Genomic DNA, 25,229 nt, shown 5'->3' on the forward strand with positions numbered 1-25,229 from the left:
AAGCCAAATGATATGATTGAAAATTTTAGAAACTTCTTACCAAAAAAAAAAAAAACAGAAAATTTTAGAAACTGATACGAAACCAAAAGGTTTGATGGTGTAAAACGCAAATAAGATGCTCTGTTTCTAGAAGCGCCTGATCTGCATCTCTATATATACCCGACTTCACTGTCAAGCCCCCACTTTCCTGCCCCCGCTTTCCTGTTCACCTGAATAAACTTTCACTTTGTAAAATGCTCTTACAATGTGAGAGCTAAGGGGACTTCCGAGGCCCCATTTCGATTTTTCAGTCAATTTTGCCTTCCTTTTTTAAAATTGAAACCTAGCTCTCATTCGTCCTCAAAAATCCCCAATTTTATTTCATGAATCAAAGTTGAGCCGCCTACATACTTTCAAAATAGCGCAAAATTTTTATCAACCCAAAACCCAGAAGAATCCATCCCTTCTGAACCATACAAAGTTCGAAACTTTAAGGTCAGATCTATTTCTTGTTGCATGTTTTTCAATTCCAGCCCTTAGTTTAACTTGATTTCTGTATTTTTGTGAGGTTCTATTTTCTGGGTTCTGTTCGATTTTGTTGATAAGGACTTGTTTGGATTTGTTATTTTGTTGATGTTTGCAGATTTAGGGTCTTGGGTTTGTTGTACTGGGTTTTGTGGGTTTTGGCAATTTCCTGCAAATTTGATGAGAAAATGACCGTGTTGCCCAGCCATGATTCAATTCATATAAGGGAAGTTTGGAATGACAACCTTGAGGATGAGTTTGCACTGATCAGGGAAATTGTTGATGATTACCCTTATATAGCTATGGATACTGAGTTTCCGGGCGTTGTTCTTCGTCCTTTAGGGGATTATAAGAACTTCACTGATTTTCATTTTAAAACCTTGAAGGCTAATGTGGACCTTCTCAAGTTGATTCAGTTGGGCCTCACGTTTTCTGATGAGAAAGGAAATCTTCCCACCTGTGGAACTGGTAAGTACTGCGTCTGGCAATTCAATTTCCGGGAGTTTAATCCCAATGAGGATGTCTATGCTCATGACTCCATCGAGCTTCTGAGGCGAAGTGGATTTGACTTCAAGAAGAATGTTGATAACGGTGTTGATGCTTATCGGTTCAGTGAGCTCCTGATGTCGTCTGGGATTGTGTTGAATGATAGTGTCAGCTGGGTTGCCTTTCACAGTGGATATGATTTTGGGTACTTGCTGAAGATCCTGACGTGCCAGAACCTGCCTGAAACTCAGGAGGGTTTTTTCAAATTGATCAAGATGTATTTTCCAACTGTTTATGATATCAAGCATATGATGAGGTTCTGCAATCACCTCCATGGTGGATTAAACAAGCTTGCTGAGCTGTTGGAAGTGGAAAGAGTTGGTATCTGCCATCAGGCTGGTTCAGATAGTTTGCTTACTTGTTGTACATTTATGAAGTTGAAAGAGAGTTTCTTTCATGGGACAACTGAGAAGTATGCAGGTGTATTGTATGGTCTTGGTGTTGACAATGGACCTAATAGTACTTGAAAGAAAAGAATATCAACTCATAAATAACTAAATAAAAAGCTATTTTCTCGTGAATGGATGCCTACTCCTTTTGCTGTCCTCTGTGTGTTCTTATTTCATTATTCTTAGAAGACCAGTGTTCATCTTCATTGATAGTCATTTTTTCTTTCTAATTTTGGTGTTCTTGGACACAGTTGACTTGAATAGGAATCCTTTCAAGTATTTTCCTTCGTAAAGCATGCCTCTGCATTCTTATGGTACTCCATTTGTCATTAGAAAAAGCCCAGGAAAAAAACATGCAAAAACTAAAAGCATGTGTGTTGTTTACCTGTAACGATATGAATACGGAAAGTTAAGCAGTGACAGAGATTATGTGAGCAGAAGGCCTAACTAGTTGCTCTTGTGTCTTAATTGTGCCTGATTGGCCTCTCATGTAGTCAGCAAAACCTGATGAAAAATACTAAACATGAATATGTGCCCCAAAGTATGTAATTGTCATTCTAGTCTGCCCACTACTGTCTAGGTTCTACGTTAGTGATCCTTATTAGAGTTTAGAATTTGATATGGGTATTGCAAAATTTTCCTCCTTTTGAGCTTGGTTACTTCGTTAGGATCAGGTCATGGCTAGGGTTTCATTAATTTATGAAGATTCTGTAGATTATTTAAGAGATTTGGCGTGGTGGTGGATGCTACTATTCTTGTTAATTATTATCACCTGCAGCAAAGCGAAAGCTCTCTCTTTTACCAGATTTGCTGGAGCTCAAAAGAAGCTGATTTAGAAAAAGAATATTTTCTTCCACCTCATTGGCCTTACAAGGATCAGCCGTCATTATGTCTTTGTACTCTGAAGAATTTTCTTATATTATGTTCTTTTGGATAATCTTGCCATGTCATCATAATTTGATTTGTGAAAGATGGTCAACTATCTATAAACCTGGTGGCAAGTGAAATTCGCCAAGCCGGTTTCTTTTTTTGGTCATTTAATTTTTCTACCTATTAAGTTATGGATATAGAATTACTGCCGTCCCTCTCCCTCCCTCCATCTGTCTCACTCTCTTTAATGTACTTCTTCTTTTGATGTTGTTAATGCTAGTTACCGTATTTGTCAACTAGAAAATTTGAGAGCTTGCTTTCTTCCAGATGTTAATAATGGAGAAAGGTAAGGAAGCTAACATCATAATGTGCAACAGATGGCATTAGGGCTTTATTTTGTTCAGAGAGATATCGATTGAAAACAAGATAAGCAACTAGAAATAAAGATGTATCGAAATAATTGCAATTGCCTTTAAACAGGTTCTGAGCCCATCTTGTTCTTTATGCTTAGAGTCACCTATGATTAATACAGGTGGAATTTATATTTTCTGAGATCTAAAATCAGAAATCTCTCAATCTTACGGGCTATGTAGTTCTCTTGTTAGCATGGGGGCAATTGTGCATTGTCCTTTGCTGAAAGTATAAAAAACGTAGGATATGACACATTTCCATGGAGGCTGAAGAGAAGAGAGACAAGGTAAAATGTGGAGGGCTTACATAGGCCCACAATAGTTGCAATCCACAAGTGTCTATGACATCGGAAAGTCGTGGGAGTGTCATGCTAGAAGTTCTTGCTTTTGCACAGGTTTGTTTAGATGTCAAGTACTGATAGCACTGTAGGTTTCTTCTCATAACCTAATTTTTCTGGATTTGCCAATTTGACCAGGCATATAAAGTTTCTCTGAACAAGATTACCGGTCTCACCTGTCACTCTGATCAGGTTAAGAGTCATTTACAAGATGGCTGACTCTTTGTTCTGAGGTGTGGATCAATGAATATGATGTTTGCAACTTTTGGTATTTTCTGTTTTTGAGGTTCATTAAGCATCATCTTTTCGTAGAATAGTATTCATTTAAGTGCCAGTTTTAGGTCGATTCGTTAAGTTTGCATAATGAGACATGGGGAGGCACGGGGGAAGGCCAAGAATGGCAGGAAAAAAAATCCGCTTTTTGGTTTTGGTAATACAGGGCGAATAAATGTGCCATTGTGCTTAATTTGAGATTGTTTTTGCTACTTCTATGCTCTATTTTTTTTGCTTCTGGATAAATTTTTTTCTTACACACACAGTTGGGAACATGCTGAGAGATCTTTCTGACTTTGTAGCTTCCAAGTTACCATTTCCTTGAACAATAAATCAGGTTTGTCAGTTCAAATATTATAAAAATTAGCTTTTAATAATCATTTGGTTTTCTGGACATTAGGTTATCACACTTTCTTTTCTCTTTGGATTTGTCTTTCCATGCAGCTTTGTAGTTCCAAGTTTTCCCAACTTCTGGTGGATGTTTGCATCTCTTGCTGGTTGACAACGAGCTTGAGGAATCCACTAAAAGGTCCAAGTAGTATCTGTCTTGGTTTGATCAGATATACTTGACAAGCCACATTTTGGAATGTTTTTCTGGATCTTCATTTTTTATGTTGACAAGAGAGCAATCATTTGTCATTCTTGGTTAAACTTCAATTTGCATATTGGTGAGTGGTGGAATTTCAGGGGAGGCATATCTAGTTGTGCTCGTGACCTAAAGATGTGAAATATTTATTGCTTGTAATAACCCCTTATTAGCCAATCTTGGAGCCAGAAAAATTTAAAGAAAAATGATAGACATGGTTTTTCTTTGCAGAGATTGCAGTGCTAGCATTGTAAGATACTTAACAAGTTATGCAGAAGCGTCTAACCTGTGCTGAAAACAGATCCCATGGTACTTAAGATGATGCTGTTGCATGGACTTCTCATGCTATTTTGACCTCTAGTATTCTGATTTTACCTTTTTCCTCGTGTTTTCAGAATCTTACAAGTTATCCTTTTTCTATTCCAAGCTTTGATTACTTGGTTAAGCATGAAGTTAGTCTAAGGTTTGATTACTTCATGATTTTTATTTTTTTCCAGATGTGGAGTTGGGGTGGTATTTCAATTTGCTGCATCAAGGGGATAACTTTTCTCCACCAGTATTCCTTGATCTTTTGTCCATAATTTATCATCCTTTATTCTTCCCCCAAGCACCACTTGGCAGCCTCAGCTGCACTGTGGAGCTCAAAATATAGTGGACCTGTTTTAAGATGTGTTTTCTTCCGTTTCATTGACAATATGAGGACCAGTCATACTTGAATTTTATATGAAGAATTTGAAAAAATTTCTTCCTTTTAAGCTGTTTGTGTTGACATTTCCACTTCATAACAATTTGATTTTGGAGTGATAGTAATATGCTTTGACAAGAGATGGTGCCTAGGTTTAGCATAAACCAGGTTGCAAGCAAAACTTGCAAAGCTGACTTCTGTCTTTATTCATTTAACTTTATTTTCGAATTAATTATGGACAAATCATTTCCTGCCTCTCACCTGATGGTGCCCTTTTGATTTTCTTTTGAGTTCATTAAAATACTAATTTCCATACTTGTTAGCCAGAAGAAGTTTAAGAGCCTGCTTTCTTTCAGAGGTAGATATTGGTGAGGGAGAATAATAAAGAAGTTGACTTTGTGAGAGTAATCAAGAGATGTTTGCATTCATGCCCATCTTCACCACCATCCCATTCCTGGCTTGATACCATGTGTTAAACATGTTTTGGATGACATTCTGAACTGCTGATTGGAGCTTGTGTTTAGGATGGTTTAAGCGTCCTTACCTCCTTTTTTATCCTCTCTTCATCTAATACTTCCTGCATGCTCATCATACTTGTTGGTCAGTAGTACATCAGAACTTTCCTTTATATAGCAATGGTTTGTTTTGCTTCATAAGACCATCATGTGCAGGAACTCTCTCATTTTATAAACACCCATAAAATGTCTTTTGGACACTATTTAGGGTTCTTGTACCAATTGTTTTCTTTTCTGGCATCATGTATTGTTCGCTTCCAAACCTCATAGAGCACCTTATTGATCTGGATGATATGCATCGTGTCAGAGAATATGCAAGCCTAGATAAAGTAGGTGTAGAATACCTTGATAGAGCAGAAGCTTTAACTTAGATCGTTGGATTTTATTCACATTTTTCTTTTCTCAACTAGGAAGAAGTTTATTCAGCCAGAATGAAGTTTATCAATGTGCTAGGTGCATGATTTTATCTGTATCCTGTATCAAGGTACCAAGACCTTACCCATGAAAAACGTATCAAGTGCTTTACTTTATTACTGAAGGGGATTAAAGTTTTGATTTTCTACGACAGTTGAAACTCACATTTAGCTATGATGAACTGACCTGATGGGCCTTGATGTTCACAGAACCATCTTTCCCTGTATGAATATGAAGCAAGCGCAAGTATGATGACACATGGAAGATTGTGCAGTCTCTATTATGAATTATTACTACATTCCTGGCTTGCCAAGAGTGACATGTCCCAGGTGTTTAGCATTTGTTGTTCACGAACTCATTTGACGTGTTAAGAGTGAGACTAAACCCTGAGTAGACACAAATTTTCAATGAAATTTATTGAAATATGTGTCTATATGATTGTGCTTGAATACGTGTAATCTACAAGTATGAAACAACAAACTTTTGAAAATTCATTTACTTTGAATGTTTGTTACAGATTTGCAGGTAGCTAGAATTGCTGATTCATCCCAGTTAAGGGCAAGAATATTGGTTTGCTACCCATACATATCAACTCCAGATGCATATTTTCGGGAATTTGGCATTCCAGAAGCTTCTCTGAACTTCCTGCAGCTCCGGACAGAGAGAGGAAGAGGGGTTCCTGCTTGGTGCTTGCTGAATGTCCTGCGAATTTCATCTGCACGGATTGCTTATGCATCGCTTAGTGGATTTTTGGTTTCAAATAGCATGTCTTTTACCCATTAAGTAGCCCCTTTTTTAACCCATTGTTCTGGATTGCATAAATGTCAAATTTCGCCTGAAATGCTCACATATTCTTCTATGAGATTACGTGCATCACTACTGTGTTACCTTCCTTCGACACTTGAAGCTGGAGTTTGACGTTTCATTTCGTTCAGACCATGGAATAGTTGCTGCGATTAAACTTGTGTCTAAGAAAATAAAGAAGGAAACATCATTTTTTGTCTTTGTGCTCTTTGATTTCTGCATTTTCTAATCCATGTCATAGAGCTGACTGTTGATGATACCAAACATTTTGTTAAAAGAAAGCCAAAGTATTCAATTCCCATACATTTAACTCATCCTGGTTAAAATGTAACTTCCTGTGTTGATGTCCATAAATTTCCTCAAAAGAGCTTGCGAATTGCAAAAGTTTCCACCAATCATATCTTAAAATGGCACTCTAAACCGGCTGCTATGATACTTTTGACAGGTACAGATATACTGCCAGGAAGGGCAGTAGGTATGCATCATGGACCATGAAAATGCTAATTTCCAGTAATCAATTGACAGCTTTCACGAACTGCAAACTTCTTGGACTATGAAAATGCCAGTTTCTAGTAATGAAATGACAGCTTTCACGATCTGCAACTTCTTATTGATTAATGAACATTGAAAAGTAAGTATCAGCCCAATCTTGCCTCTCTTCGTAGTACCTGGAAAAGATGTAACAGTCAACCATAAGTGGCAGAAAGTACTCCAGGAGTCGCAAGAAAAATTTCCAAATTACCTTAGCATCTAACTCCAGCTCATCCATCATTTAACATGTGCTCAAAACCCACAAAATGAACAGGTCAAACAAGCTAGCCACTTAATAATATGGGGAATATTTACGAAAAACTGCTTGAAAGTTTATCTAGTCTAGGTGGCAGACGACAAAGAAAGGAAGAAAACATGCTGTAGCCTTAGAATTAACTGAGTTTTCATCAAAATTGAGACCAATGCCATTCAAACGTCAATAGATTAAAACTTCTGAAGAACATTAATAAATATTGCTCACTATAACCTAATATTTCAGGCTAGAGACTATCAAGCTGGGAAAAGAAAAGCTGGATTGGCTAAATAATAACTTAAACAATTAAAGCTGAGTCGTTTCAAGCCAGTTAAGACAAGGTGAGATCTGGAATCTGTACAGTATTAATGAACCGCTAAAGCCGGAAGAGGTGATTCATCATTTCACTACTTTAGTGAAAGAATTAACCAAAAACAATTATGAATAAACCTGTAAAAAACCAGCATCCTGAATAATTTCACTTTATTCCTCCAAAAAAAGAAGCAAAAAATTCTCGTTTTTGAATAAGTTACAGGTTACTATGTCTTTAATTCTCAGACTTGCTATGTGGAAAGCACAAAATTCAATATTAAAAGACAACTACCAACAACTGCAATATCTAAGATAGCATGCCCCTTTTGAGGCCAATCTGCCCTGTAAAAAGAATTGATCAAAAAGCAGACTCAACAAGAGTTGGAGTATGCACCAATTATAAAACCTGCAACTTTTGTATTCTTAAACCCCAAGCACTTTCTAAAAGAGAACTAAAGGAACATGGGAGCCATGCTTAAAGAATGATAGAGTCAAACATTTTGTACCTCCTCAGCAAATTTTATCAAGATGGTTGTTCGAGGTCGCTGCTGTCCTTCAACAGGAACAAAATGAGCTGTTACCACAGCAGGGAAACCTGCATTATCCAAAACGCCCTTCAAAAGAAAAAGCACATCAACTAGAGGCCAACTCCAAAATTATCAATAGGTATTTGTACCAAAAAGATAAAAATGTAAGACATACCCTTACAATTCCAGCAACAAAAGCTCCGCAATTAAAAGTACCCATATCTTTGGGAATTGATATAAATCTAGAATCAAATGAATGCATGTTAGCAGACCATTAAGAGGACAGCTAATACAAATCAGATACAAGCATGCAACAAAGGGAGAAAGATAACCTGTTGACCAAAAGTTCCTTCTCGCTAATCATGTATTCATCTTCATGTTCAGTACCTTTCTCAAGAGAGTCAGCTACCTGAAATTTACATGGATAAGAGGATAAAAGATACATTCATGTCCCTTTCTAAAACAACTACGTCTTCAGAAAATTCTCACCAATACAGACAGTATTGGTGTCTGAATAATAATAATAATAATATGCACATGAAAAGCTTAATATAAAGGTGTCTGATATTACAAGTTGATTATGTGGAGGACCAAGGACAGATATGATGAAAATGCTCCTTCTGGACAGTAGAAGCCCCTTACATACATTATGATCTAAGGCACAAATTTGTGTGCACCCAGCACTTTGAAGCCACCAGTAGCAAATTCTTGTCAGTTCTTTTATTACACAACCTACTAAAAATAACTCTTCAGATTGTCAACCCTGACACAAACTCCATCGTTATTTAAGCTTCGGAAGCAATGTGCTTTCTAAACTGGAGGTCATGCTTTTAAAAGAAGAAGTTAGCAGAGAACTAAAGAAACATTAACCTCAACCACATAGAAAAGAAGATCGGTTAGCAGTGATAGAAGCATGCTAAAATTTTCCAATCTGTATTGATACGGTTTTTGTGCTATTTAGACCATCATTTACAGATGTGAGAATCTAAAAAGAAGATAAAATTATCACCTCAGATGGCTATCTTCAGCAGTAAAGTCAAATTGGTGGCTTTACCAGTTAGAAAAGTAACACTAAAATTTTGAGATGCAAATAAGCAATTTTTCTCACTAAATGCTTAATTCAGGGTAGCATGTCTTTTTTAAAGCTTGTGCCAAAGTTCTGGATTTGATTCTTCTTTCCAGTAGTAACGCTCCACAGCTGTACTTAAATTAAATAAAAGTGAATGGGTGAAGCATCTTCATAAAATGCAGATATGCTATTTTCCAGGTTTACTTTTATGTGCACAAGTAACAAGCTGCAGAATAGTTGAAGCATAAACGCTACAATAAGATTATGCAATTTATTATTAAAGTCGGAAGAAACTTTGTTCCCTATGTTGTTGCATTCACATTGAAGCAATTTGGTCTCTGCAGATCCCATCTCCAAGGGATCACCATTCAACATAAAAAGTGGCCAAAGGTTGTCATTTTACAAATACAGAATATGAGCAACCTTACAGTCAATATGGTTTTTCATTGACTTGCAAACTCATAGTTTTGCAATCTTCTACATTTCATTGCGTATGTTTAAACAAATATTTGGGGATTAGCAACATATTGAAATTTGAAAACACTCAGTGTATCTGGATTATTCATTTGAATATGCTTCTTTGCGGATTGTCCTGATCTGACAATTGAATACGCTCTAGCGAAATATTGGGCAGAAAAACATATCAAGGGCATGCAACAAAGGCATTGAGGGGAATATATAAAATTATACTACAAGAATTTCAGTTTCTCAGTGCTCTATCTAATTTCTGAAGCAGCTATCCTAGATTTTCATTCTCAGTATAGGTCAAATCTTAAAACAGCAAGCTGACATATACTGTGCAGTATGAATCCAAAACCAGCAACCGTCTTGATAGTTCAGAGCTGGAAAGTTAGGTTAATCCTTACTCAACATCATGAACTCGGAAAAAATCCCAAACTTAATTACCTGAGAAAATAGTCAATATAAGATTCAGAAAATAATAGAATATTACTTTTGCAAACGACAAATGGATTTTGACATCCATGACAGTTGTCATAAGGAACAGGGAACAGGTCGCAACAACATTCATATCACATAAATGGTTTTCATGACATAGAGGCTCTTAGTTTTCAGATTATAATCCTGCACCACCTAAGTTCACATTTCTAAAAGAGTGTGGTAAACTTGCAAAATGCCTTTCAAGTCAGATTAGTATTGAGAACACACCCATATTGGGATCATGGTGATCATCAATCCTTTCAAAAATTAAAAATCAGGAGCAAGAAACTATGAAGGTATGTGGAGCCTATCTCACCATACCAGGCAAGGAAAGGTGGCAATACTGAAAAGAGGAAAGGATTAGTTTGGCGAGTTAACAAAGACACGGGAAGATATACTTCCACTAAAGTTTTCAGGTCTTCAAAATAAACCAAGATAGATCTACCACAAAAAGAGTAAAAATTACTAAAGTTTCAAGAGACAAATTTATTTAAGCAATGCACCATATCTTGAGAGGCCGCAAGTCAATACCAACCTTTCCAAACAACACCTTCCATACTGTGCTGTGTACAAAAGATAAGATACCCAGGAGTCGTGTCTCTCTTCTGTTTCCCTAAAGCATCAAATAAATAGTAAAAACATAAGCCAGTCAACTTAGAGAAGAACAAAAGCCATAAACATAGATTTAGAGACCCCTCTGAGAAGTTCTTATATAACATTAATCACTTCACAAACAGTTACTCAGATGTCCCTTTAATAATTCAACCAATAATTGATCAACATGTTGCACCATCACCATTCACCAGATCTTGCAGTGACCAATATGTTGCATACATGAATCTTCGTGTGCGAAAAATTACTCAAGGTAATGCTTCAGTTAAAGACAAGAATAAATAAGCATACAAAGTTAGCTGATTTAATATTTTCTTTCAAACAGTAATAGCTTTGTTTAGGAGAATAGTTTTAAAACCTCAACACCAAAAAGAAATTACTTGGTTTCTCCCTTGATTTTTCAGTGTATGTCCTATAGCAAAGTAGCAGTGGAATTACTTCAAAAAAAAAAAAAAAGAAAACTAAAAACATTATAAACACATGAACTTGCTGCAAATAAGAATCTAATCTGAATCAATTTATTGAACTTCAATCACTTCAGCCACAATAGGCAGATGTTAAATGGACAAAAATATCCAGCTCTTCAGCTTTGCAATTGATGCAGATGTTTTAGTTTCACTTCAAAGATTAGGATGATTTAACATGCATAAAACTTGCCATGGGCTACCATAGAGAATAACTTCCAAGTAAGAATATTTGCATGAACTCTCTCGATTTTCCGCACCTTTTCTCTGTGGCAAAGAAGTTCCAAAACCCTTGCTCCAACAGCATATCCTGCATCTTCGAGCCTGCAAGCCCAAAACTAAGATATCATCAAATTAATACAACGGAATCCATGCATAAATCAAGCAGTCACACAACTTCAGTAACCCAAAGTAAACCATCAGAAATCCAAGGATTGTGAATCCAGTTCCAGATTAATCAGAACAACAAAAATAATCATTTTGGATGGTGTGGCGAGAATGTTTGACGAAAGCAGATTAGTAAAGGACGATTCTTGCCATAAATTTTCAAAATGCACACTAAACTAACTATTTATATTGCTGTTGCATATGCCCCCCCCCCCTCTCAACCCCTTTCTCCAATCCCCACAATTTAGCATGTTATTAGTCAGTTCAATTTTTTGTTTCCAAAACAGTACCAGATGATAATTACTTGCGCATAATTGCTTTGAACCGGTGACTGATTTTCCATCCTGAGCACATCTCACAAGTTTGATTCAAGAAATCTCAAGAACTATAAATTAACGCCAACCATTCTTCACAGCATATACATATTGACCTACATGAGTGGAAGATAGTATCACCTTCTTTCGAGTTCAGCAATGTTGTCAACTTGAGTCTGATTGTACTGAACCAGCTCTGAGAACAAGAATGCAAATGCACTCAAACTCACCTGACCAAAAAATTATCATTTTTTTTAGAACAAAGAAGAGATTTCAATCAACAGCCAGCAGAAAGAACAAAACCCCAAAAAGAAATACTAAACAACAAATACATTTCAATTGTGACCATGAAAAGAGTCAAAAACAAAAACCCATCCACATTGAGCCGCAAAACTACATGATTTGAGATGAAACCAAGCTAAGTACCTTATAATTTGCTCAACTACAGTTAATTAAAACCCTTTAATCCGTTAACCTGTTACCGGCTAGATCTGAATAGGGAGTGAAAGAAAACCTCTTGTTTGCCTTTACTGAGGGGTCTGTCGAGGACATTTGTGTACTGCTTCATCTTTCCAACTCCTATCATCCTGCGATCCTTCACCAATTTGTTGGGTTGCTTTTTTGATTGCTACTGTGTCTGCTTTCGCTCAAAGTACTTACCAGTCGTAGTTGAAAACTTAAAAGCGAAGATCAATTCGGGTTTTTGAATGATAAAAGCAAATTTTTGTGCTCCTAAGATTAATGGAAGTATACAAGGGTTTATTGTAGTTGAAACCCTTAAACTTTTGCGTGAGTTGCACTTTGCGCCCTCAACTTTTTACCAACGTTTTTTTTCCCATTTTGTTATGTGTTTCTGTTCTAATCCATTTCCTATTTTCTCCAAACTCTCTCATTTTACCATAATCTCAAAAGATCATAAATGTGAGCTTCTAATCCCTTTTTCTATTTTTTTTACCTTCTTTTATTATGATATGTGATACATAACTACTTGATATGTTTATTTACTTTTGAAATTGGTAAGCTGAAAAAGTAGATGAGAAAGATGGTTTGTGACCAAACTAAAGTTTCGTATTTCAAGAATCAAAATATTTTAAGTCAATTTAATGTGAATTAAAAAGCATAAAGTCTTGCTGTATCATATAATAAATAGTTTCGAGATTCTTTTGGCCAAAAACCATTGTAAGTACCAATTGTTTTACACAATAAGGAAATTGCACATCATCATGAAATTGTATATATTTTTCCATGAGCATGCATACATTGTCTGCCGTTATTATAAATTTTTACTTTTTTTCACTTGTAACATCTGTTAGAAAAATTGTTAAAAAAATTTGTTTGATTAGGAGATTATTTAGAATAATCACCGTATCACTTTTTTGTGATGTAATGTATATGAAATAAAAGAGTGATTAATAATATAAAAAAGTGATTGCAAAACGTATTTATGATGCATGCAAAATTATATTAAAAAAATTAGTATCCAAACACACCCAATATTAACTTTTCTTCTCATTCATTTACTAAGTAAAATAATTGGTTTACTTAACATGCAATGATAAATTATTTTTAATGTTCCATTTACGAATAATTAGCTTTGCATTGATCAAGCGTAGAAGGAAAAAAAAAATAACTTTTAGACCATGAACTAGTGTGTTTGGGTGGCAAATTATTTGAAAAAACAAAAAATCAGAATAATACTAGCTATAATGCTTTTAGCTATTTGATGTTTCATTTTTTACCCTCCTTTTAAGTGCCTAATGAAGCTCTTTGTGAGTTAATTACATGTAAATATTTTTCTAGTCCCATGCGCCGCAACTTGCAGCCATGAAACAAAAATTGGCTGTGATTTCTCCTATTAGGCCATACATATACTAGTACTGTATTATATAGTTGCAGTCTTGAGAAGTAGTAGTACAAGTTGCCTCAAAAAAAAAAAAAAAAAAAAAAAGTAGTAGCACTGGTACTTACCAAGAGGCTCCGAACGAGATTCAAAACCCTCCATTTCTCTGATTGAGGCTCACACACTAGACACACTCAAAAACACGCACTCGCGTTGTTCTCTTTCTTCATGGAAGACGATGATGAGTTCGGAGATCTCTATACTGATGACGTCTTAAAGCCTCTAACGACGTCGTTTCAATCTCAACCTCAGCAGCAGCAGCAGCAGCAGCAGCCACCTGCTCCGCCTCCTCCTCAGTTCCAGCGTGAAAATAAAGAATCATCCAAACCGACGGCGTATCAAGGCCGTCCGATCGATCTAAACGTCAATAGAGATAAGGATGATGACGACGACGATGATGATGAGGATAAATTTTTCCGAGCTGCGAATTCCAGTTCTACTGGAAAGATTCAAACCCTAGCCTCGTCGCAATCCGGATTCTATTCTCGTCCTGACCCGACGAATTTTGATTTGAATAAGATTTCCGGTCAAGTGGAGGGCAGCTCGGGGGGTTTAGCTGGGGCTGGATCGGATTCGCAAGCTAGGGTTTTGGGGACGAAGGAAGGAGATGCGAAATTGCCGGAAAGGGCTCGGGGGAGTTCCGGCTTAGGTGACGACGCTGATATTGACGTCATGGTTGAAGAGAGGGACGAAAAAGACGACAATTTCGTTGTTAAAGGTGGAAATTTGACGGATAGAAGTGGAAATGTTGAGAATTTTGGCACGGGAGACCCGATGATTCCGGGGCTGTCGATTCCCGGAGTTTCTGGCAGAGTAGAAAGCCGTGCCAACGCTAATTATGATGATGATTGGGATAGTGATAGCGAGGATGACTTGCAAATCGTGTTGAATGATACTAATCATGGGCCGATGGGGATGGAGAGGATGGGAGGAGGAGGAGGAGGTATGGGGGATGAAGATGACGACGATGAGGATGACGAAGATGGGGAGCCATTGGTGATTGTTGCAGACAATGATGACCCGAGCCATCAGCCAATGATGATGGAAGAGCAAGATTGGGGAGGGGAGGAAGTGGGAGCTGGTGGCGATGGGGAGAAAAAGGAATTAGGTGAAGCTGCAAAAATAAATGGGGCAGGAGGTGGAGCTGTGGCGGCACAGAAGATTGGGTATAGCGGTCACGGGTATCATCATCCGTTCCATTCACAGTTCAAGGTCAGTGATGTTGCCGCACACCTGGGGTTTGGTGCTTTCACCCTCTTGTTTGATGAGAACTTGCAATGTACTAAACTGGCTAGTAATTGTTGTATAGAGTTCTGGAAATTGGTTACATTAGAATTCATCAATGCGGTTGTCGTATGTGTTAATGAGGTTGACTGTTGTACTGGTTTCAAATCTCCAGTAATAAAATTTAGTATGATTTGTGACCAATTTCATACTCCAGTGCTTTTACTCATTCTTAGCTTCTTACTTGTTCATTTGGTGGCTTTAAATTTTACAGACGATGAACATATGTCCAATGTGGCAATAGCATGTAGCTTCTTGTTTCTGGCGCATAGGGAACTAGTTTGTTTCAGTCCATCCTAATCTCTTTGTGCTTTCGAGGAGAGTTTCCGGTGACCATACACAACCTTATTCACCAAGCGTCTTCTAAAAGTTGTCAATCTGTATGTCTGTCCAAGTTTTGAGTAGCAGAATTCAATGAATAACCACTGTCAAGATTGAACTAAAATTGTCTGCTATCACTCATTCCTAAAATTTCTTCTGAAACTGCTCCTTGGGGGTTAAGTGTTGAGAAGATAGCTGGCATTTTACAAGAACTGGTTATGAGTGAATTTCCTTCCTTGCCTGGGTGGCTTGCATTGAGCATCTAGACATGCTGCAACACAGAAGTTATACAACTTCATGCAACATACCGCCAGCGACCCAGTTTTGTCCTTTTGAACCTTAAACTGATTATTGCTTGTGGAAACAAAGCAAATGGTGCATTTAGCAGTTTCCCTTGCACTGGTGCAAACACATTTTCCTACACGTTGCGACTCACTATTGGCTGGAAACCGGCTGTTATTGTTGTTTGATGAGAAATGTTGTAAAATATCTACATCAAGTATTTAGCTACCTTAAGTTTTAGAAAATCCCTTTTGGTAGTTATTATATTTCGTATCTTTTTTCAAAACTTTCTTGGTATGGAATTGATTTTAGTATGAGGATATCATTTTCACCTGAAGTAATTACACTGGTGGCCTTTTAAGTGTCGTTTAGATGTTAGTTAATAGATGCTTCTAACTAAAGCTATTCCACAGCTGTGACAAAATGATGTTGCTTTTAATTGATTTCTCTTTGTTATTAGTCATGTCATTTGTTAGCTTCTTGGTACTTTATGCTTTTCATTTTCAACTAATAATAATTTATCAAGATTGCCATCTTCTATCATGACACAAACTGTTCCTTTTTTAGGGTCTCTAACCCTTCAATTTTTCCTTTCCTATCCTACTCATTAGCCTTATTAGTTGAAATACTGTTGATATTTTCGAATAATGCAAGATATCCGAACTACGTGAAAATTTGTAATTTTAGTACTGTGAATGTTTAGCTAAAGGTTTTCGATATTTAGTTGATTTTTTTTTTAGATCATTGAGCATGTGTTTGAAAGGCTTGCGTCATATTAAAGATTTGCTCTTATGTTGATTCTCCATTTGTTGATACTTTTTCTGTTCTTTTCTTTGGAAAACCGTGTAGTATGTGAGACCTGGTGCGTCACCAATGCCTGGAGCAGCTGCTATGGGTCCCGGGGGCACTTCAGGTCAAGTTCGTCCACCTGTGAGCATGGTTCCTGGTGCTGGACGTGGCAGAGGTGATTGGCGACCGACTGGAGTAAAGGGTCCTCCAGCAATGCAGAAAGGTTTTCATCCAGGCTATGGAATGCCTATTTGGGGAAGTGGGGCTTCAGGACGTGGATTGGAGTTTACACTTCCATCACATAAGTATGTTTATTTTGATGAGGATACTGGTAGTGCTATTCTATCACAAGCATTTTGCTCATTTTCTCAAAAATTTAAACAAAAAATGTCCATGGGGTGAATGGATTTGAAGTTAAAACTGTTACATCCACCTGCTGAAAGCTGTTAAGGTTGGGGTTAAGACATTCTCATGTTCACCTGCCGAAAACTGTTATTTGGCAGGCAAATGTTTTGATCTTCTCAAGTTAAAGACCTGTTTTTCTGCCTTAGTTGCTTTTCTGTAGAAGTGCCTTTTTGTAGCCTTTCATGGTGGAGATGTTTGCATGTTCTAATACAAACATCTTTTCCGATGCATACAAAGTCCAAAACAAGTGGTTGGTGGAAATCTTAAGCTTTTGTTAATTGTCGATAAGTTTATGCATGTATTTGATTATCTCATGCACATTTGGGATGCGGATATTAAGGTAAAGTATGGGACTTTCACAATCCCTGGAGAGATTGTTCACTAATAGACTAGGGGATAAGTAATTCAACTTATTCACATCCAGATCATGAATGTTTGGAATCCATATTATGCAAGGAGACATTGCTTTTGCTAATTCAATTTGAAGAGTGATATAAAATTGGTCTATTTCTGGCATCATATCCATAGCGCATTCATCATGGTTAGCAGCTCCAGCTCCATATCAAGGCTATATTGTCTCTAGCATCAATATTGATTTATTTTTGCTGTTTAGCTGATTTGAGAAAGACAATAGATACTTCTAATTTTAGATGAGCAAAATAACCAAGAATGCAAGTAGAAGGGACTTAATTCTTTTATTTTTTTTGTCAAACAGAAGGGACTTAATTCTTTTAGGAGAAGTGAAAAGTTGAAGGTCAACAGTAGTTTTGGGATTCTTACTCTTGGATCAGTTTAGACACTTGGTTACTGTCATGCTAGTCAAACTTGTCGAATCATTAAATCTTTCCCTTAGATTCTATACAGGTGTCGAGTCGGAGTTGCCTCTTCCATCTTTGGCTTTTACTCATGATTGGTACAAACGTATAAAGGAAATGGTGAGGTCGTCTAATCATATGTGCTTCCTTGTCTGCCATGTACATTCTGGTCTTGGTCACTTCTGTAACTTGTCTGTCAAATTAAACTTTTTTACAGTAACTTTGTAATGTATATCTATAAAGGAAACAAGAAAGGGCAAAAATTGGGAAGAAGGGAGAGAGATACAGAAAGGCAGCAGAGGAAGTACATCTCTAGTTTGTATTTATGAACCAGTGATAGAATTTTTTTATTTCTGTGAGGGCCATGTTGAATTATGTTTGAAGTGTTTTTAATCCTAGACCATCTATTACCACTGATAGTATGCCTGTGTTTGGATATTAAGATCAGTAATCATCTTTACTTGACCTGGAGAATATCCCATTGGAGAAGTTTGACATCTAGCATTAGACTTGTATGGGATTGAGAAAGATGAGGAGGGTTGTATATTACACTTCCTTAAACCTCAGAGAGCAAGAATGCAAATTCGACGAGGATACAGCTTGACATATGCAAGCTTGATCATTACACTGTAACAGAAGGTTATTAATTGAGGAAGATCACAAATTTCATAACATTGGACTGCCATAACATTGGACTGCAAGTGAAGCCTTATAGCATTTCACGTTGAAAATACTCATTATCCCGTAATGCGGTGAAAGGTTGACCCTTTGAGCTAGTATGTGAATGTGAATAAGTAAATAAGCACTGAAAACTCTTTTTTGTCCTTTTGACAAAAACTTTGTGGAAATTCTTATTTGAGTTTGTAAGTATCCCTTGTTAGAGATACTCCCACTTTAGGAAAAAATTTCTACCTCCTTGTAAAAGCTTGCTGCTTTAAACTTCATTGCCGGTCAGAGTTTCTGGGTTGTCTCGATGATAAATTGGTTTTGGTGTTTGTTAACATGTCTGTTTTGCTTTTTAAAAAGATATCTGCCTTTGGTTGTGCATGGCGGCCAAGTAGTATTTCTAGACAAAGATTTTGCCGTTTTCTATTTGTTTCTGTGCATGTAATGGTGAAGTTTTTTTTTTTAAATTAAAGTTTGTTATAATTGGCCTTTTAACCTTATGTTTTATTACCAGGACCATATTTGAAGTTGACATTGATGGTTTTGAGGAAAAACCATGGAGACATGCTGGTGTGGATATAACAGATTTTTTCAACTTTGGATTGATCGAGGAAAGTTGGAAAGATTATTGCAAACAGCTCGTAGGTTTCACCAACAGCTTTTTGCATGCCTTAAAAAGAATTTTACCTTGTGATTTATCCTTCTACTTTTATAATTTTGTGTGATTGTGTATCAATTCCTTGTTGGGTAAAATCTGATCTGCACAAAGTGTAATAAAAAATTGTGTGCACATTTTAAAATAAAAATTAATGCTAATTTTCAGGAGCAACTCCGTCTTGAAACAACAATGCAAAGCAAAATTCGTGTTTATGAAAGTGGGAGAACAGAACAGGTACACAGTCTTTTAAAATTTGGATATGTAATATTCTGAATATTTGCATGAGATTTTTTGTGGTTGAGAAAGAAAATTGTATTTTATATCTGATTTGTTTTTCCTCTTGTATTATGTTCAGGAGTATGATCCAGATCTTCCACCTGAGCTTGCAGCAGCTGCTGGTATTCAAGATACTCCATCTGAAAGCTTGAAAGTTGGGAAGCCAGATGCTGTTCAAAATGACTTAGGAAGAGTACATGCTCGTGCGCGACCACCCGTGGTATGTAGTTTTCTTAGACCTTTTGCTTTGCTACTCGTGAAACATTTTGACCATTTTATAAAATTCATGTTGTTATTTTACATCTAGGCTAAATTTTTGGTGCTAGGATCACTTCTTCCTTGTGTTCTTTCTCTACCTCATCTGATTGTGGAATATTTTACAGATTAAATAACCAAGAAAAGAAAATGCACCTATAGAGTTCATTCTCTCTACTGAATTGATTTAATTATTTACTTTTTAATCTGCCACCAGCCAACTGGAAGAGCAATACAAGTGGAAACTGGTTATGGTGAACGTCTGCCGTCTATTGACACTAGAAAACCGCGGATTAGTGATTTAGATGTAATTATTGAGGTAAGTTTTCAGGTCTTCCTATTCTGTCTAACTCAACCTTCGTTTTTGTATCAATTGTAATGTAGTTTTCATGTATTGATGTTTCTTTTCTATTTTCTTCCTTAACAGATTGTGTGTCAAGACCCTGCTGATGATGATACCAACACTGGAAATGAGATGACAGAGCAAGCTGACAATGATCCTTCGAGGGAGGATCTTAGGGATGGTGATGAGTTTGAAGACCTTCCCAAAGAAGATACTGAAGATGTGGATCGTGTTCCACATGCTCACAGCAGTCGCAGGAGGGAAGTTGTGGGCGGAAGAGTGCCAATTTCGAAATCTGTTCACGATAACTTGGCTGAAGGAAATGGCGATTTGCCTCTCTCTTCGGAAGCACCGTCAGCATCCCATCCTGACTCTAGAGAACAGACCCCTGTTTATCCTGGTAGAGATTTTGCTCATGAGGAGAGGTATGAAAAATTGCTGGAAATTCAGTGCATTTTTATTTTTATCTTGAACTCTTTTTATGGCATAAGCATGTGAAACCACTTAATTGGATTTGAAATTTTGATAAATTTTTCTCCTTATTATGCTGTATCACATTTTTAACTGTCGGTCTATATAGTAGACCGATTCAATCCAGAGCTTTGCTTGTTACTTGGTTAGTAGGTCCTATCTGTATGCAGAAGGATGATGGCTTACTAGAGATTAATGATCATGAAATTCATAGAGGGACGAAGCTCATCTTGATGACAAGTCTGCTCCAACATTTTTGTTAGTTAAATTTGCTTGCTGCAGCTCCCTTCCACAAAAGCTTCAGCTTTGTGTTTTGGCTGTTAGTGGACAACTAACTGTGCAACTTTTTAAGTTGTTGACAATGTAGGAGACTATACATGAATTTTCTTCAAACTTTCTTGTGATGAACTGTCGCTGATGTTATACACAAAAATTAGTTGTGACTTACATTTAGGTTTTGGCTTCATGATCATCATTGACTTGTTAAGTGACAGTAATTTTCTTTTTGTGAATCCAGGCGGACAAAGGAGAGAGCACGTGACAGTTCCCCCATGATTGCCAATAAGGATTGTACTGCCGAAGAACGAATAACTGATAATAAAGAATCTTCAGTTGAAAGTTTAGAAGGCAAACATAGTCTTCCATCATCTCCTCTAGCTGTTCGAGGTGCTAGTGAACAAAATAGTGAACCTAAAGATGCTATGAATGATGAAGTTGCCCTGACTGAGATAGGCTCTGACATGATTGACAAGGATGTGTCTTTGAATGCTAAAACAAGTAGTGATTCACTTACAGATGAAACAGGGAACCATGCTTTGAAAAAACAGAAAGTGAGTTCAAATGATGAACAGCATCTGCCGCAAGAAATTGATGAGGATGAAGACTCAAAAGCTGCAAGAAGTAGTGAAAATAGTAAAGCAAAATCAGGAAGTAGCAATTACCGGAAGCTACGGGACAGTGTTGAAGAAGAAGAGGTTCAAGGAGCGCGCTCAAAACACATGGGTAATCTTAAAAGGTCAACTGTGGGCAGCGAGGACAGTGTCCGAAGGAAAGTTCGTGATGATAGACAAGAAAATGATAGACACCGCACCTCAGTGAAAGGGAGGGAAGATTTATATCAGCATAAAGGGTTGGATCCTTATTCTGCACATCCTTCTCGAGGGAAATCTGTGAATATAGACCTGCGAAAGGATATGGATAGTATTGAGGGAGCCCGTCATCGCAGAGAAGAAGATTTACATGGGAGGAGACCTAGAGCTGAAGACACAAGAAAAAGGGAGCATAGGGATGAGACTGATTCTAGACACCGCAGTAAGGTTCGAGAAATTGAAAGGGATGAAAAAGATGAACATTATCAATTGAGAAAACAATTGGATAATGGGAATTGGAAAGGCGGTTATGATAAAGATGTGGGATTGAGGCACAGAGACAGGGACGATAATGTGAAAAGTCGAAATGAAATAATAGATGACCTTCACAACAAGAGAAGGAAAGAAGATGCACAGTTAAGGAGGGAGCATGCTGAAAAGGAAGAAATGTTGCATGCTCATCGAGAAAGTAGCAGTCGTAGAAAGAGAGAAAGGGATGATGTGTTAGATCACCGGAGGAGGGATGACCAAGTAAGAATGAGAGATGATGATCAACATGGTGTTAGGTACAAAGAAGAGGGATTGTTTCAGAGGGAAAGGGGCGAGAGGCAACGAGAGCGAGAGGAATGGCATAGGCTTAAACAATTGAATGAGGATATTCCATCAAAGAAGGAGAAAGAAGACTTGCGGGTTGGAATGAGGAGTGGGCGAGCTACTGAAGAGAAAACATGGGGCAGTCAATCTAGAGGCAAAGATGACCGCAGAAGTTCTGATAAGGAGTACCATTCAAAGGATGCATTGCGGCAGAGTGAGTTAATCAACAGGAGGGATCGAGCTGAAAATGAGAGTCTTTCACAACATAGGGGTCGTGAGGAGTATTATGCACATGGGAACCAGCTCAATACTGACGAGAGAAGAGGAGCAAGGCATGAGAGGATGAACACTCGTGATGATCGGGCTGCCAATGTTGAGAACTACAAGGTGCATGAGAGAAAACACAGAGAAAATCCAAGGAAGGGTAAGGAATCTGAGAGTGTTGATCGGAATTTCTTGGCCCGTTCTAGGAAGAATCAAGATGAAATCAGTGCGCAGACAAGCGACATGGTATGTTACATTTCTGAACTGGCTTTTCTTTTTCTTCTTCCTGTTTTTCTGAAGGGATGGGTATTATTGATTAAATAGCCTTGCAGGTTTAGTTAGGCCATTTACTGCCTGACTTTCATTAACCAACTTCCCCTTGGGATGATTTCGAATCCTGTTGCCTGCCTTTGTGATTGGATGGGATTGAGTGGTTTTTTTATCTCATTTTCAAGGATTATGTGCTGAATGGTTCTGGATATTGTGACAAAGCTGACCTTGAATACATGAAATGAACATTTTTGGACTTGAGATACTTAGTGGAAATTCATTGGCCGTCCATTCTCTAATAATTGATCATGGGAGGAATGCACGTTCAGTTTTTCATTACTACTGGATTTTGCTTAATGAAGTGGAGATTTTCTAAACTTTCTCATGCCCATAGCTAGACGACCATTTGATGCGTCTTGATGTCTACGCTTTCCTGGTTGACTATTTGTTTTCATATATCCTTTTACTCTTATGGTCTCTGTGAGGACCTTGTTTACTTTTGATCAACTACTTCTTTAGCACTTATCTTGAAACTTAAGCGAATATTTTTTCTTTTATTCCATGTTCTCTGGCACAGTATGCATATCATCAATGAGAATTGACTTTTTCATGATTTTTAGTTTTTCTTCTCCCTAGGCAAATCTCTAAATTTTTGGTCATAGAACTGTAACTTCATACCTTTTCTAAGTTTAATTAGCAAATTAGTAACCCTGGGTGTGTTATCCCAAGCGAGACTGCCAATGTTTGTAAAACTTGTATAATCCTTCAAACCATTTTTGTCTAAAGAAGCTTCTGGAAAGCTGATATTTCCAATGTACCATTTAACATGCAATTTCTGTGCATGGTACCATATATTTCCTTGTGATGCACTGCTGATGTCAAAACAATTTTGAATGTCCTTCAATACCTTAATCTTTGAATCGGAAAAGGTGACTAATAGATTTTTTTTTTCTTTTTATGATCAAGTTGTTATGCATTGCTGACTCAGGCAAAGCTTAGCATAGCAATAAAAATAGCTGGACTGTAATATCTTGTTGAACATGATAGCACTTCTGAGAATGCTTGGCTAGTATTAAATATGGTACACATCTAGATTCTTCTTGATCTTCTAGTAGAAGGGATTGTGTCTAGCTTTCAGCCTCTTTGTATGGTTTCATTGTATTTGTCAAACTGGAAATAGCAATATTTGCTTTGACTAGCTTATAAAATGGTAGCCAGTTAATCCCAATGAATAAGCGCGATATTAGTCAGAGTAATTCTTTGTGACCAAAACATCACCATGTGGATACTTCTTTTGCAAAATCTGCTTGTGTCGATTCTATAATGTATCTGTGGCTAGGCAGCCGTCTCCATTGATTGTAGCATGTGGTATATCCCTTGCACAGATCAGAATCATGCTGGCAAGTAAATGGGAAGTACATGTCAAGTTACATCACACAGATGCATGGAAGTATTTGTATCTGTATGTATAGCTTCAAATTTATGATTTTCCTCTTTCTCAGGTGAGATTCAAAGGCAGAATTGAGCAGGGAAAAAGTGAAAATGAGATCCATGTGAATATTCCGCCATCTAAAAAGCATAGGGAAGAGGCTTCATCAGATGATGAAGTGTCGGAATCCAGGAGGGGACGCTCCAAACTAGAACGCTGGACCAGCCATAAGGAAAGGGATTTCAGTATCAGCAGCAAGGCTTCATCTTCCGTGAAGATGAAGCAGCCTGAGGCATACGGTAGTGGCGGGCCTTCCATTGGCAGCAAACTTCATGATGAAGCTTCTAACCCAGTGGAGGATAAGCAACACCCCTCAGGTAATGAGAAAGATGCTGCCAGTTTGGAGACGAATAACACTGATAAGAAGCCCATAGAGGATAGACACTTGGACACTGTGGAAAAACTAAAGAAGCGCAGTGAACGTTTCAAACTTCCAATGCCGAGTGAGAAAGAAGCCACAACAGTCAAAAAGGTGGAAAATGAAGCTTTGTTGTCTGCCCAAAGTGAAAGTCGTGCAGATTTTGAAGTTAAAGCAGAGCGTCCAGCTCGTAAAAGGAGGTGGACCGGCAATTAATTGCGAGAAGACATTGATTTTAGGTGGATAAAGCAGTTCACTTCGTGGAGCAAATATCTCATTGGCTATCATATTTTTAAATTTGGCACCCTCGTGGAGATGTCCTTGATATGTGATTTGAGTACCTCTTTGATTCAGAGTTCTGTACCTTTCAGCATAGAGGATACGACCTTGTGATGTGCTGCAGGCAGCCATCTATTTCAGTTCTAAACTTTCTGTTATTGTCATCTGAAGTATATGTATATACTGATAAATGTTGACATCATACCTCAGCAAGCTGGGTAATAGAAAGTTTGATAGTGTTTGTAGTTAGTGTATTACTAGTAGCAATTTGTATTGCATGGTCACCTAATGTTCCTGACCATGCCAAGATCGGATCTGGATTGCCTGATGCCTCGGTGCTTTTGGAGGAGAAGCTCTTCATTTGCTGCTTTCCTCAAATTATAGTAAGGGAATGGGAGATACTGCGCAGCCAGAACATGGAGCCGGGGTCTTCGTGAAACCTGTAGGTAGGAGCTCGTAGGTTATTTGAATGAGATTAGATTTTACCTGTTTTAGATTGCAATGTATTCTAGATGTAGAGCCTTTTTGAGTCACAAAGGCAACAGGCTATATAGCGATTCATACATCTTCATTGTGCTGAGACCTCTAATGGAGTGACAAACATATGGTCAAAAGCAATATAGAATGCAATATTTAGACCAGTTCGCTTTTTAGCAGTGTTTACTTGGGGTTTGCCTGCA

General features: G+C 37.5%; 4 protein-coding genes across 5 annotated transcripts; 3 read left to right on the forward strand and 1 right to left on the reverse strand.

Annotated features, from left to right (window-relative positions):
- Positions 1-170: 170 nt before the first annotated feature.
- LOC140004075 (probable CCR4-associated factor 1 homolog 7) lies at positions 171-1,571 on the forward strand. The gene is made up of 2 exons (XM_072055330.1): positions 171-474; positions 623-1,571. The coding sequence occupies exon 2, from the start codon at positions 693-695 to the stop codon at positions 1,515-1,517; it is 825 nt and encodes a 274-aa protein (XP_071911431.1). The 5' UTR covers positions 171-474; positions 623-692; the 3' UTR covers positions 1,518-1,571.
- Positions 1,572-1,718: 147 nt separating this feature from the next.
- Positions 1,719-6,422, forward strand: LOC113697497 (uncharacterized). Of its 2 annotated transcripts, none has more exons than XM_072055332.1 (5): positions 1,719-3,667; positions 3,775-4,225; positions 4,414-4,472; positions 5,740-5,859; positions 6,048-6,422. In XM_072055332.1, exons 2-5 carry the CDS (start codon positions 4,186-4,188, stop codon positions 6,057-6,059), a joined length of 231 nt encoding a protein of 76 aa, XP_071911433.1. In that variant the 5' UTR covers positions 1,719-3,667; positions 3,775-4,185; the 3' UTR covers positions 6,060-6,422. The 2 variants fall into 2 exon arrangements, with proteins under 2 accessions (XP_071911433.1, XP_071911432.1); XM_072055331.1 differs by lacking the exon at positions 4,414-4,472 and adding an exon at positions 5,527-5,600.
- Positions 6,423-6,584: 162 nt separating this feature from the next.
- On the reverse strand, positions 6,585-12,471 carry LOC113697498 (uncharacterized). The gene is made up of 8 exons (XM_027217143.2): positions 12,257-12,471; positions 11,884-11,972; positions 11,302-11,365; positions 10,501-10,578; positions 8,290-8,366; positions 8,133-8,199; positions 7,937-8,044; positions 6,585-7,002 (listed from the first exon to the last, which is right to left on the reverse strand). Exons 1-8 carry the CDS (start codon positions 12,326-12,328, stop codon positions 6,973-6,975), a joined length of 585 nt encoding a protein of 194 aa, XP_027072944.1. The 5' UTR covers positions 12,329-12,471; the 3' UTR covers positions 6,585-6,972.
- A 1,157-nt stretch (positions 12,472-13,628) lies between these two features.
- Positions 13,629-25,190, forward strand: LOC113695504 (FIP1[V]-like protein). The gene is made up of 9 exons (XM_027214630.2): positions 13,629-14,854; positions 16,379-16,623; positions 18,719-18,845; positions 19,028-19,096; positions 19,218-19,358; positions 19,611-19,712; positions 19,821-20,161; positions 20,725-22,399; positions 23,926-25,190. Exons 1-9 carry the CDS (start codon positions 13,811-13,813, stop codon positions 24,484-24,486), a joined length of 4,305 nt encoding a protein of 1,434 aa, XP_027070431.1. The 5' UTR covers positions 13,629-13,810; the 3' UTR covers positions 24,487-25,190.
- The last annotated feature ends 39 nt before the right edge of the window (positions 25,191-25,229 follow it).

Source organism: Coffea arabica, chromosome 6e, assembly GCF_036785885.1.
Source record: "Coffea arabica cultivar ET-39 chromosome 6e, Coffea Arabica ET-39 HiFi, whole genome shotgun sequence".
Lineage (NCBI taxonomy): Eukaryota > Viridiplantae > Streptophyta > Magnoliopsida > Gentianales > Rubiaceae > Coffea > Coffea arabica.